The following is a 16,152-nucleotide window of genomic DNA, read 5'->3' as shown; positions in this document are numbered from 1 at the left end:
AATAGGAGCGAATGAATGAATATCAGGGAATGAACTACCTGTTTCATTGCAATGCACCGTAACAGCAAATCACCCTGTCAATGTGCCACAATTATAGATCAAAGACACGTGAGAATCATAAATAAATAATTTTAGTACCACAAGTGACGAATATATTCGATAAGAATGCAGTTTCGAGTGCAATTTTACTGCCGTTTGATAGTGTAATCCTGCAATAAACAGCTCGGTAACATGCCACTAGGGATTTAAATACATCGAGCGAGAGCACACTCCTCACAGTTTCCAGCAACAATGTTGACAACATTCGCTCTTGTGTTATTGGTGAGCGTTGGTGCCTTCGTCAATGGTCAAGCGGACTATTGCGATGTGGAGAGTTGCAAGATGAAGGGACCGCACACGGTCTGCAAATATCCGGTGAGAGACAGACCCAGCGAATAATTTTTGCCGATGCCGTCTGCATCACAAAGAAATACACCCATTTTTTCCGATAATTTTTCTCTTCTATTTAAGCATCACGCGTGAAAAAATTGAATAGAAAAACTAGCGAATTCGCAAGAAAGTTTTATTGGAATTCTATTGAAAAATCCTATTTGTTTTTTACGCTGATTCTATTGGATATTCGATAAGAAAAAGTCAATAGATTTCGATTTTCTGTTTGGAATTTTCTCTTGAGTTTTTTTCTATAAAAATTCTTGGGCATTAGTCTTCTAAGTTTTTTCCACTTGGATTCTGTAATGTAAAATAAAACGAAATCCAGTGGAAAAAACAGGGAATATTTGTGCCCAATAATTTCTAATAGAAAAAATCTCAAGAGACAAATTCCAACAGTTTATGACATTCCGGCCGATTTTGTCCGCTCGTTTTTTAGTAGAAACTTTTATCGAAAAAATCAGGAGAATTTAATTTTTTAATACATCTTTTTCTGTAGGAAATCCTCGACATGAATTTTCCAAGTTTTTTTCACTTGATTTTGTTTTTTTCTCTATTAAAAAGAAATTAAAAAATTTGAACCCTGCAATTTCTATAGAAAATATCTGAATAGAATCAGCTAAAAACTAATAGGAAGTTCAACAGAAATCCAATAGAATTTTCTGTTAAATTTTTTCGTACGTGAAACTTTTTTTCTAATGATGCAATGAAGCAAATTGAGGTTTTGCATGAAATTTTTCTACTGTTGGACGTGAAAATCGAGACAAAAATATTAGACACATACTTTTTTATTCCGATGAACAATGCAAAATGAAAAACTTATAGGTGAATGGAAAGATTTGCACTGTAACGTCACAATGCGCTCAACTCCTTAGTTTTTTCTTATTCGCATAATCCGGTGAATCGGGATTTTCGCTCGGTCATGGAAAATAAATATCTGTAAAAATATTTTCTTCATTATTCCCATGAACCTTGATTCTTCAGTCGGAGGAGCCTTCGGAGGAATGCGGTCAGCTTGAGCAGATAGGGGTGACTGAGGAGGAGAAGAAAACCATTGTCGACAGACACAATCACTGGAGACGTTACGTTGCTGCTGGAAAAGAGACGAGGGGAAATCCTGGACCTCAGCCCGCTGCCACTAACATGGGGGATTTGGTAATTAAATTCCGAGATTATTACTACATCACGAAAACAAAACCATTTTGTTATTTCAAGAATAATTTTTCCTCAATGCATCACTTGGCAGAATAGAAGAGAATAAAATCACCAAAAATTTTGAGAATTTTACAATTCACTTCAAATTATTTTTATTCTCCAGGAATGGGACGACGAATTGGCTTTCATAGCGCAGAGATGGGCTAATCAGTGCAACGATGTGCATGATGCGTGCCACGACACATGTGAATGTCTACATTTAACGCATAATCTGATTGTTTCCTCTGCAGTATTCTGTAAGTTCTTGTACTTTATCTAGATACTGAGTGGGTGGGCCAAAATCTCAATTGGGGCGCTTGGAGCGATGGCTACCATCCGAATGTAATAAGAGACCTGGTTGACAATTGGTATAATGAAGTGGAGCACTTCGACGCTAATACTGTCTCAGCCCTCCAGTGAGTACCCCAAATTAAGTGAATTTAAAGAAGCTTTTATTTTCAATTAAAAAACCTAGCGATTTCCCCGAGAAATCGTATCGAATTTCCTGGGCTCAAATTTTCAGAGTGTTTTCATTCTATTTGAGACATCGGCATAATCGGAATTTTGAATTACAGTTAAATTTCGAATAAGTCGATTGTCGATATTTCTCACTAATTTTTTAATTATAAAAATAACCAGCAATTTAAATATTCAAATTCCGAATTATTTTACCAACCAATAACTGAAAAATTAATTTACCAATTATTACATTATTTTTCAAATTTCAATTACGATTTCAATATCTTCTCATAATATTACTAATGTAATGATTGATGCCGATCTGTGTTCTATTTTTGTTCCTTTTCATCAAGAAAATCAAACAAAAAAACTCGGTAAATTTGAGCCGAGGAAGTTCCATAGAAAATATCTCAATGGAATAAGTTGTATAGAAAAATCGAATTCGTTTGGCTTTTTCTGTAAAATATTTTCTATTGAACATTTCAATACAGTCGTGAAGCGGTAAACCGAGTTAAGTCGATTCTGACTATTAGCCAGTTTTTGCTGAATATCTCGGAATCTAAGAGAGATAGCAAAATTTTTCTCATAACTTTTTGTATAACGCTCTATTGGCTCTACAAAAAAGGTGATGACAAAAATCTTTCTATCTCTTTTAGATTCCGAGATATTCGTCAAAAACTAGCCAATTGTAAAAATCGACTTGACCCGGTTTACCGCTTCGCTACTGAATAGAATCGGCCAAAAACTAATAGAATCATTCAATAGAAATCCAATAGAATTGTCTAGTGAATTCGCTAGGGTTGTCTATTAAATTTTTTCATGCGTGTACGTGTGTCACTTACAATTCGCCTCGTTACAATAAAATAAAAAAATTTATATTTGAGAACTACTGACCAATCCATCCGCATCTAGGCCAAAACCCCCAGGAGTCAAACTTTACCATTACGTTCAGATGGTCTGGGCCGATACCAAGCGGATCGGATGCGGCATCACCAAATACACCAGAAATAAGCCGACCCAGTACAATCCCGATATGTGGCCGGAGCTGTTCCTCGTCTGCAACTACGGCCCGACAGGAGTTCTCCAAGATTGGCCGTTATATAAAACGGATTAATTACAGGCCACGACATATTACGCAAAAAAGGCAGCGCTTTTCTTCCGCTTTTCTCTGTTATTGTAATTCAATATGTCGTATTCAACATCCCACGTCAAAAATAATGAGGAGTCAACCATCTGCAGACGAGGGTGAAGTCACATTCAGGGTATTTCATCCTCTTGAGGGACAAGTCGGAAATATTCGTACGAGAAAGCAGAATATTTGCGGTTCATTTGTCCGTATTTGTTGGGTGTATGATTTGTTAAAAATAAATAGTTCTGCAAAAAATATTTGATTTATCATGTTCATTGTGGGGGGGGGGAGGGGGGCATTTTGGGGAAAGCCTTCATGCCACAGCGCCATCTATCGGAATTCTAGAAAATTCTGGATTGCTCTTAATTATTATTAATTTATAATAATAATTATCTTATTATATAGTTATTGTTAATTAGATAATTGCTAATCTATTGGAGTGTCTTTCATGGAAGTATTTTTTATGACTTCCGTAGATGTAAAATTTTGAGCCCAGGAAATTGTATAGAAAGTTTAATAGAAATCCAATAGAACTGTTTAGCGAATTTCGCAAGTTTTTCGATGACATTTTTTCGTACGTGTCTTGCAAACTGCAGGAATCAACACAAAAACTTTTGGAAAATCTCAGAATTTTTTGGAAAATTCGTAAACCTTCTGGAGAATCCCAGAAATTTAATGAGTTTTGGAAAAATAGAAGTGCGAATTTTCTATTATATTGGAAAAAATTTCCAAAACCTTGCAAAAATACCACGGTTTAAAAAAAAAATGAAGACGTATCCATGTAAAATGACGGTTGCAGTAAAGATACAGCCACCTGCAACTTTTTTCCGTTTATCGTTTGCTTTTCGAACCCCCCGATCTCATAAAGATTAGCCCCCGTCGCGTGGGTTTGACTAGTTCCATTTTCTCAATGAATCAGCCTGGGCTGGAATTGGTTCACGGAATAACGCGTTATCAGGAGTGGAGTTAGTCACTCCCGATAACTCCCACCTCTTCGGAAAATTAATTCAACACGCTGTGCTGGAATTGTGCAAGGGGCGGCTCACTCTTGAGATCGTGGCGAATTTTCAGGAAATTTCGTCATTGACAATTCCGAATTTTACGGAAAATCAGTGGAAACTGCACATGTTAGTTAGTTTAATTATTCCATCGGAATTCATATAAGACAGGAAGTTCAGTCGAACGTATTCTTAACCCTCAAGTGGAAAAGTGCCAGAAAGGCGGATAAATTTTCCCGTATTTTCGGGGAATTTTTACTGAACACCATTTGGTAATTTTTTACTACCTCCTCCTGTTAATTTCTCGTTGCTCTTTTATAGTGCTAAAATTTTTGCCCAATTCGGTATTAAATATTTTATTTTTAGCAATATTTTATCATTTATTTGAATTTTGATTGTTACTTTATTTTTTATTTGAATACTTTATTTTGAAAATTTCCGAATTTAGGTAAGTTTTCATCTCCCTGCTGCTGGAAAATGCGGAATTTCATTGAATTTTCAGTGAAGTCTGAAATTTCGTAATTTTCGTTCCCTAAATCGAATTCAATGTCACTCTCCTAAAAATTACTAGTCAACAGGCCGTGAAATTTCAATTTTTTTCTAACAGTGTAGCAAGACATTTCAAATTTTCAATCCATCGATAATTCATCTGAAAATGCATTCCCTTATCAGAAACGACTCGTGGAAACACGATGATGACATTCCCATGCAAAAATGTAACAGGAAAAATTCTCCTGGAACGCTCAGAACTATAACTCAAACAATTGAATGCATTTTAATAGCAAAATTATTATTGCAAATGATATTGCTAGCCGCACTTTCCTTCCTGTCAATTATCTCTCGAAGAATTGTTCGAGAACATGCCACCAAATGTTTAAATATCGCCTGCCTGCCGATTTTTCCCAGTATACAGTCTGACAATGGGGAAAAAATTGAGTCAAGTGGTGCTGTTGTGCTGCATAGCATTCGTCGTTGGGCAGGAACCAAAGTTCTGTGATCTGCAATCTTGTGGCGATAATGTACACACGTTATGCGCACACCCTGTAAGCAGTGCAATTTTTTTCGAATAAAAACGGGCGCAGAGAACACAAGTTTTCGATTTTCAGGGACATGTCACTGATTTTCAGAAATTTGATGGTAGATTTCGAAAAATTAAGGATGGGTCCCTGGAAATCAATGACATTACTCTGAAAATTAGTAGGGATGCACGCACGGAGAGAAATATTCAATAAAAATTACGAGAAAAAAACCTCAAAATTACGTTTCGAAACGACATCTGGGAGTGAAGTAAAATTCAATAAATAGGATAATAAATAGTCAAAGGAGTTCGATTTTTCTATACAAATTATTCTATTGGGATATTTTCTATAGAATTTTCTCGCCTCAAATTTTTCCATTTTTTTTGTTTGATTTTCTTGATGAGAGGAAAAAAAGTAGGAAATTTGTGCCGAGGAAATTGTATAGAAAATATCTGAATAGAATAAGTTATATAGAAAAATCGAATTCTATTGACTTTTTCTATTGAACAGCTCAATAGAATCGGCCAAGAGCTAATAAGTTCCATAGAAATCCAATAGAATTTTCCAACGAATTTGCTAGATTTGTCTATTAAAATTTTTCGTGCGTGTGTTCCTGAAAATTAGTGGCATGTTTCCAAAAATCAGTGGCATGTCCCTGAAAATCAAATCTTTTTTTCTATCGTTGATTTAACTACCTAATTTGCGTCATAGTCACCTGACCCCGACAGTTCGTGTGGTGAATTGGGGGTTGTGGGTTTGACCCAGGAAGAGAAAGACGCTCTGCTCAAGGCACACAATGATTACCGAGCTTACGTTGCCAGCGGTCAGGAAGGAAGAGGCAGTAATGGTGGCCAACCAGGTGCCACAAATCTTGGACCCCTGGTAATTATTATAATTGATCTGAATTTGAAGATTTCAAAACCCTAGTACTTTGTTATGAAATCCTATTAAATTTCTATCGAACCTCTATTGATGAATTGCATTGCTGTCTGGCATGGATGTTCAACAGAAAAGTCGATAGATTTTTATTGTTATATGCAAATTCATGAGCCATAAATTTTTCATATTTTTTTCTCGTGTATTTTTATTCGTTTTTTTTAATTGAAATGAAAAAAAATGAATCCCTTTCAGGCATAAATTTGTTTCCACGCGAAATTCTATAGGGGAGGGTGGGGTAAAACGGGCACTTTAGACTTTTTTTTCAATTACTCATAACTCAGGAACAAATTTATCAATTGAGCTCAGTTTAGGCTCATTACGAAGGGAAATAATTGTTCTTTGCATTTAAAAAAAATTAAATTTCATCAACATTTCAGCCTATTATTAATTTACCCCAACCTACCCTAAGATTCTCCTTGTCTACTGCCTCGGATCGGAAATTCCGCGTTCGCAACATAAATAAATATTCAAAAAAAATTCATAAATGATAATTTTTCCGCAAAAAAACTTGCACTGCTGAGCTTGTTTCGATAAAAAAATAATTGTCCTCGAACTTTTCGCTCAAGTAATTCTTTACGCAATAGAGTTGGCATTCGATGAGAACATTTTCATGCATTTTAAATGTAAATCTAAAAATAAAGGAGCCACTGCTTTTATTCGTAGGAATGGAATGACGAAATAGCGGAAATTGCACAGCGATGGGCCAATCAATGTAATTTCGGTCACGACAATTGCCGAAACACAGGCGAGTATTAATCATCCCCTCAGTCCATACATTTTCCGTTCTCAACTGAAGAATTTTCGTGATTTCATCGCATGCTCGTGATTTCAGCTGACGATTATGTTGGACAGAATATTGCATCAGTGTCTTGGAGTGACCAATTCCACTACGACAGTATCACTGGAATGGTGGATAGTTGGTACAACGAAGTGGACAATGTCGACAGAAACATTGTCTCAGCTTATCAGTGAGTGTCTGAAGCGAAGTCAGAGCTTTCGGCTTCGACTAATGCTTTCGTGCTCAGATTTTCAGAAGACACCGGCCACTACACCCAGCTCGTCTGGGCCGGTACCACTCAGCTTGGCTGCGGTCTCACGAGATACAAAAAACCCGGGGAATGGTACAATACATACCTCGTGTGTAACTACGCCCCAGGAGGAAATATCATCGGCGCGCCGATATACCAGACGTCTTAATCTGCAGCGATTTTTTTTTCATCTATTCTTTGCATGCAATGCAATAGGATATGTCATTAGTGTTAATAAATAAATATCATTTATGAATGCACAGCCTATCCTGTTAATAATCAATAAACTGTTGATAAAATTTTAATTACTATAATTCATATCTTTAGATAAAAAAATATAAATATAATATTTACATATATTTATATTTATATATTTCTTTTTTAAGAATTAGAATAAAAAAAAAATTTCAAGCTAAGATAAACTTGAAAAATATTCATTATTGAAGTATTAGCGAAATATTCCCAACTCTAGCGTGAGCTTGGCGGAATAGATTGCTGGCTGAAGATATTTCACCTATTTTTAATAGAGAATTCTCCAAGTCATGAATGAAGAAAAAAATAACGAAAAATTGAAACAAAAACTGCAGTGAGAAATCACGGAACGATAAGTGTCCAGCGAAATAAGGCACATTCCACTGTGCGTTTACGAAAATTTGCATGACAAAGGGGGAAATTTATGCTTTGTCTCACATTTTTTTAGCGGTTTCAACGTTCGTTGGGTCGATCGAAATTGAAAAATTGTGTGAAACTATCATTCGTCGACTAAAAATCGATATGGCACACTCTCTAAACATTCGGCACGCGGCTGAATCATTTTATGAAAATTACACATCAATCGTGTGCAATCTCCGATCAATGAATCGTTGTAAGTTCACGTCACTCGCGCATACACGTAGGGAAAATGAATAACAACATTCTTTGATAAATTTCGATAACGATTTTAAAGTTATGATCATTTTTCTTAGCCCCAGAGAAATGCTTTATTTGAATTAAATGCATGGATTTCTTTCAATATTCCCACATTCGTCGATTCGACTCTAATAGAGAATTTATTTGGAATAAATACATTCTTTATGTCAGATGATAAACCTTGTTCATTGAAATAAAAAGAGCTTGTCAATTTCAAACAAAAATACTGTCCACGTGCATAGAAATATTTCAAGTAACTTCAGACAAATGATACATTTGAAAGGAATTAAAATTCAAATTTTATTTCACTCAAATGCGTCATTTTTCAGTGGCACTTTAAATTATAGTTGCTGTGCTCTCCGTGCCTAATCACTACTGCATATAAAAATCATCTTTCGGGGAAGTGTTCCCGAGCCGGGCAGTCGATACTTAAACAGCGCGTGCAAATCGATTTCTTCAGTTGACGATTGAACAATGGCCGGGCTATTGGCTCAAGTCTTGATTTTGTGCTGTCTAGCACTGGTCCGTGGGGACCAAACAAAATTTTGCGATCTGGCGTCTTGCTATGGGAGACCCCATACGATGTGCCTCTTTCCTGTAAGGATTACAATTTTTTTAATTTAAAAATTTACGTTCATCATTCGATAATGAGAGAAAAGTTGGAGAAAAATTACCTCGAAGTACAAAATGTACTTCAGTGAGAAAATACTGGTTTTTAAAAATACTCCCCCGCCAGCGGAGTAAAATATTCACTAAATATTCACGATTAATCTCGCACTTTTCTCCCATTTAAGATGAGCACTGGCAATCGAGGTTGCGCCACGATTACTTGACTTGTTTGATCATTTTTCCACAACTTTTTTCTCTGTGTGTTGCAGTCGGAAACGCCTGCAGCTTCGTGCGGGGAGATGAAGGGCAAGGGTTTAACTCCCGAGGAGAAGAAGGCTATTCTCGAGAGACACAATCACTGGAGAGCTCGTGTCGCTAGTGGAAAGGAAATGAGAGGTATCAATGGACCCCAACCCGCCGCGAAAAACCTCGGCTCCATGGTACGTAAATTGTATTTTGTAACGGACATTTTTTAACGGGAAATTATTTTCGGAATTGTTTTCATCAAGAAACGAAGTGTATTCGTTGTTCTAAAAAAATTAGTGGAAATTACGCGAATCGAAAGGAACACGAACGAAATAATAAATAAAACGATGAATATTACCGTATTTTTAGTTCATTTTTATCATATTTTTATCATATCTTTATTGTTTTTTTGAACTCTAAATTTTTCCATTCATTTTACATCAACATATCAATATCTGCGTGATAAATCAAAGTGAAAAGCGAGTAAAAAGGAAGTTTCTCGATATTTTTAACGGCGAAACGAAGTACTTTTAGTAAAAAAATTAAAAAGCGATTTTCTCGATATTTTTAACGAGGAAACGAAGTGTTTTGTGGACGGAATGAGGAGCGTAATGATGTGTTTTCCTTCCGTAGACGTGGAACGATGAAATAGCAGAGTATGCGCAGAGATGGGCTGATCAGTGCTCTTTCCAACACGACCACTGCCGGAACACCGGTAACAATTGTGGACTATTGCATTTGATTAATTATTACGTATTGTTACAAATTTTTGTCACTAAAAATTCGCAATTCGATGAAAAAATCAACGGAAACTGGGAGTTTTAGTTCAGTCATTGTATGAAAATTGATAGAGATCAGGGAAATTCAGGCGAATTTTGAAATTTGCCGATTCTTTATCCCCGAAATTGAAGTCAATATCTAATTCCCAACTTCTTTTATTTGATTTCTAGCTAAAATGCTGGTGGGACAAAACATCGCATTCATTGGAAGTACTGCAGGATGGAACAATGACAATCTAGTCCAAATGGTAGATAATTGGTACAACGAGGTGGAACATTTCGATAGGAACAAGATTCGCAACTTTCGGTGGGTATTTTATAATAAGTCACGTACCTGGAAAAAACCATTCGCTGAAAAATTTCATTTCCATGCGTTTTCGGCCGATTTTATTGAAAAATTGATAGAATTCGATTGTTCTACGCAACTTAATCTACTGAGATGTTTTTATATAAATTCCTTGGCTCACATTCTTCAAGTTTTTTCCTTGATTTTTTTAATGATAGAAGAAAAATGCAGTGAATAAAAAACTTGGAAAATTCATGTTGAGGAATTCTTATAGAAAGTGTCTCAATAAAAAAATTGCATGGAAAGATAAAATTCTAGCAGAAAATATGTGCTAGTGATGCAGCTAATATAGATAAAATACTACTGTTTTTTCTACAAAACAGTTTTTATTTGAAATACTCTATAAAAAACAGGCAGTAAACCTGCGAAATTATTCAACAGAATCGCCTAAAAGCCAATACAGTAACGAAGCGGTAAAACGATTCAACTCGTCTTAATTTTTAGTCGAATTGTCGTGATAACTTTTTTCGTGGCTCTCAAAAAGGGTGATGCCACGTCACTCTACAAAAAAGGGTGATCATAAAAATTTTGCTATCTGCATTAGGGTGCGAGATATTCATTGAAAACTGACCAATAATCAAAATTGACTTAAACCTCGATCTCCCGCGCTCAGCCGCCAGCTTCCATTCGCCGCACGACTACCGCTTGGTTAAACCGAGCGCGCTGTTGCCACCTTGGCGCTTACCGCTATGCGCGCATTTCAAGTCTGACAGTGAATGTAGCAACACTGTCGCTCGAGACACAGGAACTCACCCGCGCGGGCGGCGCGGCGCCGCTTTCCTGTCCGTTCGACGTTCCTTTCCATTTTTTACCTGAACAAATTTCCCGAGAAAAAAACGGACAACGCCAACGCTTAATAAAAGGATTGAACTGGGAACTCTAATTTTTTCAGAATTTCTAAGCGTCGAGAAACACACTAAAATATAAAAGAAACGAAAACGGGCGGCGCCGCGCGCATTGAGCGAATGATCGAGGGGTAAATCGTTCTACCGCTTCGAATCCCCTAAGTGTTTCTATTTTCCTTCGTGCCTGGTGAATTATCCTCAACCTTCTGAATTTGCTTATCACGTGCGTTCTCTCTGTAATCAGCGTTGTGTACCACCCAAGAGCGCTGCAAGTCTATCACTACACCCAGATGGTCTGGGCGAAGAGCACCATGCTCGGCTGCGGCGCTTCCAGATACAGAAAGCAAGGCGACAGATACTACATAACGTACCTCGTCTGTAACTACGCCCCGACGGGAAATTTTATTGGTCAGCCAGTCTACGAAATAGAATGAAGCACAATGCACTTCTTGCCGGGCCCCGTACGTAATTCAATACGACATAGTCGAAATTGGGAAGTGATGAGTCCTGAGGGTTTTTTCTACAGAAATTCCTCGGCGTAAACTCAGGATTTATCACTCAATTTTTTTCTTATTTCATTAGAAAAATACAAGCAGATCTGAGAAAATTTAAACCCAGGAATTTCGATGGAAATCTATTGGTTTTTTCCGTAACAAAATTTTTTATTGATCATTAATAAAAAATTAATGCCAATCCAAAAGAGTTATCTCTGGAATGCGCAAGATTTTTTGACAATTTTTCCTTATGTAATATTTCCTCATACTTTATCATGTTCAATCAATGCCTTGTATTGTTTATATGAGCGCCTTATAGTCTCCAAAAAACAATAATAATAATGCTTGAATGTGACTCAGCCGACAATCCGACTCCAGTTTGAAAGCCCGCATCTGAAAACAACTTGTTTAAACATTTGTTAATCTGCAAGAATTACAAGAAGCAATAAAAAAAATTATCATAAAACTCCAAGATGAAAAACATGAATGAGGGCAGCCAACGGTGGTGAATATTTTATTGACATCATCGACGGTTTGTATTTTTCATTCTCCAGAAGATATTGAATAATATAATATTTATAATAATAATAGTGTTGTGTATTTATAATTTTTTTGATTTCCCTTGCCATGTTTTTTCACAGAAGAATATTCAGGTATCAATAATAATCAATTATTCCAGTCAATTCAAATGAATCAATTTCAATGACCCCAGGTATTTACATCGTGCCTGGGAAGGAATGTTTTATTCTCGTTGAAAAAAATTAAGGATTTTTATTCAAAACTGCAAACACTGACAGGATTCAGACGAAACGAATGACAAAGAAGACGATGAAAAAAATATTGCAGTAATAGACGTAAGAAACTTTTTATTATTGACACAGAGGTATCTTCTTTATATTGATGAACATTTTATAATCAATTAGTTTCATATGTTTCCTCATCATTACAAACGAAGTTATCGAATTTTTCGTGAACATGGAAACACTAGATTTTCGGAAAATGGATAACCATCGTTAATCGAGTGATGACGCACAAGAAGAAATCATTGAAAAACTTTTATGAAAATTCTTTTAGTTTTTGGCCGATTCTACAGAGGAATTCCGCAGCTTTATTGCGCATTATTTTATAGAAAATGTCCAACAGAAACTACTTTACGAAAAAAAGTAGAATGTCAGCTTCTACATTTTCTATTGAGACATTTTCTTAAAAAAAAATAAAAAGTTAGACCAAGGAATTTCCGTAGAAACTATCTCAATGTCCGATAGAAATTTTGTATGAAACATTTGCTATTGGAATTTCTCGGCATGAATTCTTCAAGTTTTCCCACTTCATTCCTTCTTTTCTTCATTTAAAAAACGAAACAAAAAACAATTTAAAAAGTCGGACAGAGGAATTGTTGTACAAAATATCTCAATGGATTAAGTTACGTAGAAAAATTGAATTCCACTATTTCTTCAAAAGAATATTTTCCATTGAACATTTCTATTGAGAAAAAAACGTGCAGATAAGCGGAGGAATTTTCCAATAGAATTGGCTGAAAACTAATAGTTCAGTAGTTGAATAGGAATCAAATAGAATTTTCTACCGAAGTCGGTTTTTCTACGATTTTTTTGGACGGATTATGAATCTGCAGAGATATAGAGACTCAAGGAATGAGATTAACACGGCTTATGATACCAGAGTCGCATTGTGTCTGCAAATATTTATATTTTCGGGTATTAAAACCCTCTGCGGAGTCTTCAAGTTGACGTTAGGGAGATGTACTAAACAGGCTGTATCATTACAAGTTACATTCATTACCTACATTCGCCATCCAAGATTATTTCTTCTTGTCAATATTATCTTTGGTGGAAGTGTTCCGGAGAGCGGCGATCGATATTTAAACAGCGGGTGCGGGTAGATTTCTTCAGTGCACCGTTAGACAATGTCCAGGATATTTGCTCAAGTGTTACTGCTGTGCGGTCTAGTACTGATCAGTTGCCAGCAAGAGAGATACTGCAATCTACCTTCTTGCAGAGAGGAACCGCATACGTTATGTCTCTATCGTGTAAGAGTTAAGATTCCTCAGTAATAAACAACCGCACGGAAAAATTGAATAGAAAAACTGCTAGGGGTTCCGAATTCTATTGAATTTCTACTGAAAATTCTGATCCGACAAATAATTCCGCAGCTTTCTGCGAGTTTTTTTAAATAAAAAATATCCAATCGGAACTATTGAATTTTTTTTAAGGCAATGCATTAAAATGCAATAAAAATGCAATGGATTTTTGTATCGTCTTCGCTAGATTTTGCTATTAAATTCTTTTGCATGTGCAATCGAATAAAAAATTGAGACTCAAATTTTTTCAAATTTTCCTGAGGCTTCACTGCAGTGTAATTTACAAAATCGGAAAAAGTGCGACCAATGGAGTGTTAAATTTCTCCGTATGTTCAATGACATTGAATCCGATACTAACTTTATAATGAACAATCGAATAAAAAATCGACATTAATTCAGTAATAAAAGACATTAACATTTGTCATTCGGCAACGAAAATTCCAGTCAACTTCACCCTCTCCTTCTTGCGGTCAATTGGGGCGCAGGGGTTTGACTCAGGGCGAGAAGAATGCACTTCTCAATAGGCACAATTGGTACAGAGCTTATGTTGCTAGTGGTCGAGAAACAAGAGGTGCTCCTGGACCTCAGCCTGCGGCTAGAAACCTCGGTCCTCTGGTATGTAGAGCATTGAAAATAACGAGAAACAGATTTGAGGAATTGAATTACCTGTCAAATGGGCCCACGAAACTACGAAAAATTACGGAACAATTCACGTAATCCGCGAACCGGAATCGTTTTCAGTCAATTTCTATAGGAATTGAAGAGAACAAATGTGCAACGCTCTGTAAATTCTCAGGTCTGTCGCAATTTTTCTGGAAGATGTAAAATCTAACAGAAATTTTAAGACTTATTATGGCTCGGAATACAAAAATTCTTGGACGTTTAAGAATTTTTACGGAACGTTCCGGAAAAATTACGGAACGTCTTGTTAAAATCTCCTCTCATGGATAGCCGTGAGGCGTTGGACGGTTGAGTAATTTTTACGGAACAGATCGTAGAATTTACGTGACGATTGACACTTTTTATTAAATTTTACTTCGCTCCCAGATTACGTTTGGAAGAGTATTTTCTAGGTCTTTTTCTGGTAATTTTTATTGAATATTTCTCTCCGCGTGAAGGTAGAAATCGTAATGGGGGTTTTTCTCTGCAGACATGGAACGATGAAGTAGCGGCAATCGCACAGCGGTGGGCTGATCAATGCAATTATGGCCATGACAGGTGTCGAAACACAGGTAAGAATTCAGTCGTAATGAATTTTGTCAATTGATCTGTTATAATTCTTTGCAATTTTAAATCTAGCTGATGACACGTACGTGGGACAAAATGTCGCGTACATCGGCTGGTCTGATCGATGGCGCAATGAGAGCCTTCTTCAAATGGTAGATTTCTGGTACAACGAAGTCGCGGATTTCAATAGTCATCTGGTCAGAGCATTGTTGTGAGTGAAATACTAACAGCCAATTTTTAATATTATTTGTGGGGATACGTTTTTAAATTATTTTGAAATTGTTTTACAAAAAATGTTAATAAACTATGCTCTCATGAATTTTTGACATTTTACCGCGCGATTTTTTCGGGCATATTTAATGAAAATAAGTGGGAAAATTGATTGGCTTTTTTACGGTCCTGTCTCTCCCCTCAGCCCTTCCATAAAATGTTAATACAATAATTTTATTTACACATACTTGAATGAATTTGAAACATCACATTTGAAAAAAACATCAGAACGCTCACGTTCAGGGAAATTCATGAAAAATTCGAAGTTTTCAACAATCATCATGAAAATCAAATCCAAAAAATAATACAAAAAATTGAAAATTTAAATTTGAACGATTACAAAGAAAATAAATGTTGATTTCTCTTCTCGCTTTTTTTCTTTAGACGTTTTCTATGAAAATTCTTGGGAAAGTTTTTTTGGTAATTTTATAAATTCATTTCCATTGTTTTTTCTGTTTATCGTGATTTTGAGTTTTATAATGTTTTTTATAAAACTTGTAATTATAATTATTTATTGTTTATATTACACAATTGTTTTATAATTTTGTTTGTGATGATCTTGAATTTTGGCAAAAACTTGAAAAAGTCATGTTTAGGACTAGAAAACAGAAAAATTCGAACTGCGACTGATCATTTTTTTATGTTCAGCCTTCCGCTAAACCCATTAGCGCCGGTGATCGGCCACTACACCCAGATGGTTTGGGCCGAGACTATTTGGCTTGGCTGTGGTGCATCAAGATACAGAAGAGATGGTGGATACTACATTACATTCCTCGTTTGCAACTACGCACCAGGAGGAAATTACGTCGGCCAGGCGATATATGAAATTCTCTGATATTTTTTCAATTTGCCATAAATCTCCAAGCTCTCGGTCATTGCACGGAGTTCAGTGGGTGTCACCAGATGTGAAAAAATAAACAGCCATGAGGAAACAAATTAATGTGTTTATTGTCATATTCCATGAGTATTTTGCACTCGAGTTTTGCACTTGTCAAAATATTCTCAAGTGAATTCATTCCACCCACTGAGCGTGCAACTCATTTTCACAGGAAGGAGGAAAATTGGTGGTTTGGATGAAATGACGAGCCGAACAATAACTTTTATTTTACTGAGTGAATGTTGTATTTTATGGGA

General features: G+C 36.0%; 3 protein-coding genes across 4 annotated transcripts; all 3 read left to right on the top strand.

Annotated features, from left to right (window-relative positions):
• The first annotated feature begins 284 nt into the window (after positions 1 to 284).
• On the top strand, positions 285 to 7,457 carry LOC107043867 (ancylostoma secreted protein). Its single transcript, XM_029126527.1, has 10 exons — positions 285 to 414; positions 1,414 to 1,584; positions 1,748 to 1,829; positions 1,904 to 2,039; positions 2,995 to 3,182; positions 5,116 to 5,252; positions 5,940 to 6,110; positions 6,831 to 6,912; positions 7,000 to 7,135; positions 7,193 to 7,457. Exons 1-10 carry the CDS (start codon positions 292 to 294, stop codon positions 7,362 to 7,364), a joined length of 1,398 nt encoding a protein of 465 aa, XP_028982360.1. The 5' UTR covers positions 285 to 291; the 3' UTR covers positions 7,365 to 7,457.
• Positions 7,458 to 8,533: 1,076 nt separating this feature from the next.
• LOC107043882 (venom allergen 3) lies at positions 8,534 to 12,011 on the top strand. 2 transcript variants are annotated; one of them, XM_015265555.1, is made up of 6 exons: positions 8,534 to 8,701; positions 8,983 to 9,153; positions 9,593 to 9,674; positions 9,910 to 10,045; positions 11,174 to 11,390; positions 11,784 to 12,011. In XM_015265555.1, exons 1-5 carry the CDS (start codon positions 8,579 to 8,581, stop codon positions 11,361 to 11,363), a joined length of 702 nt encoding a protein of 233 aa, XP_015121041.1. In that variant the 5' UTR covers positions 8,534 to 8,578; the 3' UTR covers positions 11,364 to 11,390; positions 11,784 to 12,011. The 2 variants fall into 2 exon arrangements, with proteins under 2 accessions (XP_015121041.1, XP_015121040.1); XM_015265554.1 differs by having other exon boundaries at positions 11,174 to 12,011.
• A 1,336-nt stretch (positions 12,012 to 13,347) lies between these two features.
• Positions 13,348 to 15,853, top strand: LOC107043866 (venom allergen 3). Its single transcript, XM_015265535.1, has 5 exons — positions 13,348 to 13,470; positions 13,966 to 14,136; positions 14,672 to 14,753; positions 14,821 to 14,959; positions 15,667 to 15,853. Exons 1-5 carry the CDS (start codon positions 13,348 to 13,350, stop codon positions 15,851 to 15,853), a joined length of 702 nt encoding a protein of 233 aa, XP_015121021.1.
• The last annotated feature ends 299 nt before the right edge of the window (positions 15,854 to 16,152 follow it).

This window comes from Diachasma alloeum, unplaced genomic scaffold (assembly GCF_001412515.2).
Source record: "Diachasma alloeum isolate Michigan unplaced genomic scaffold, Dall2.0 Dall_scaffold_00648, whole genome shotgun sequence".
Lineage (NCBI taxonomy): Eukaryota > Metazoa > Arthropoda > Insecta > Hymenoptera > Braconidae > Diachasma > Diachasma alloeum.
This window is presented reverse-complemented; position numbering and strand designations above follow the sequence as displayed.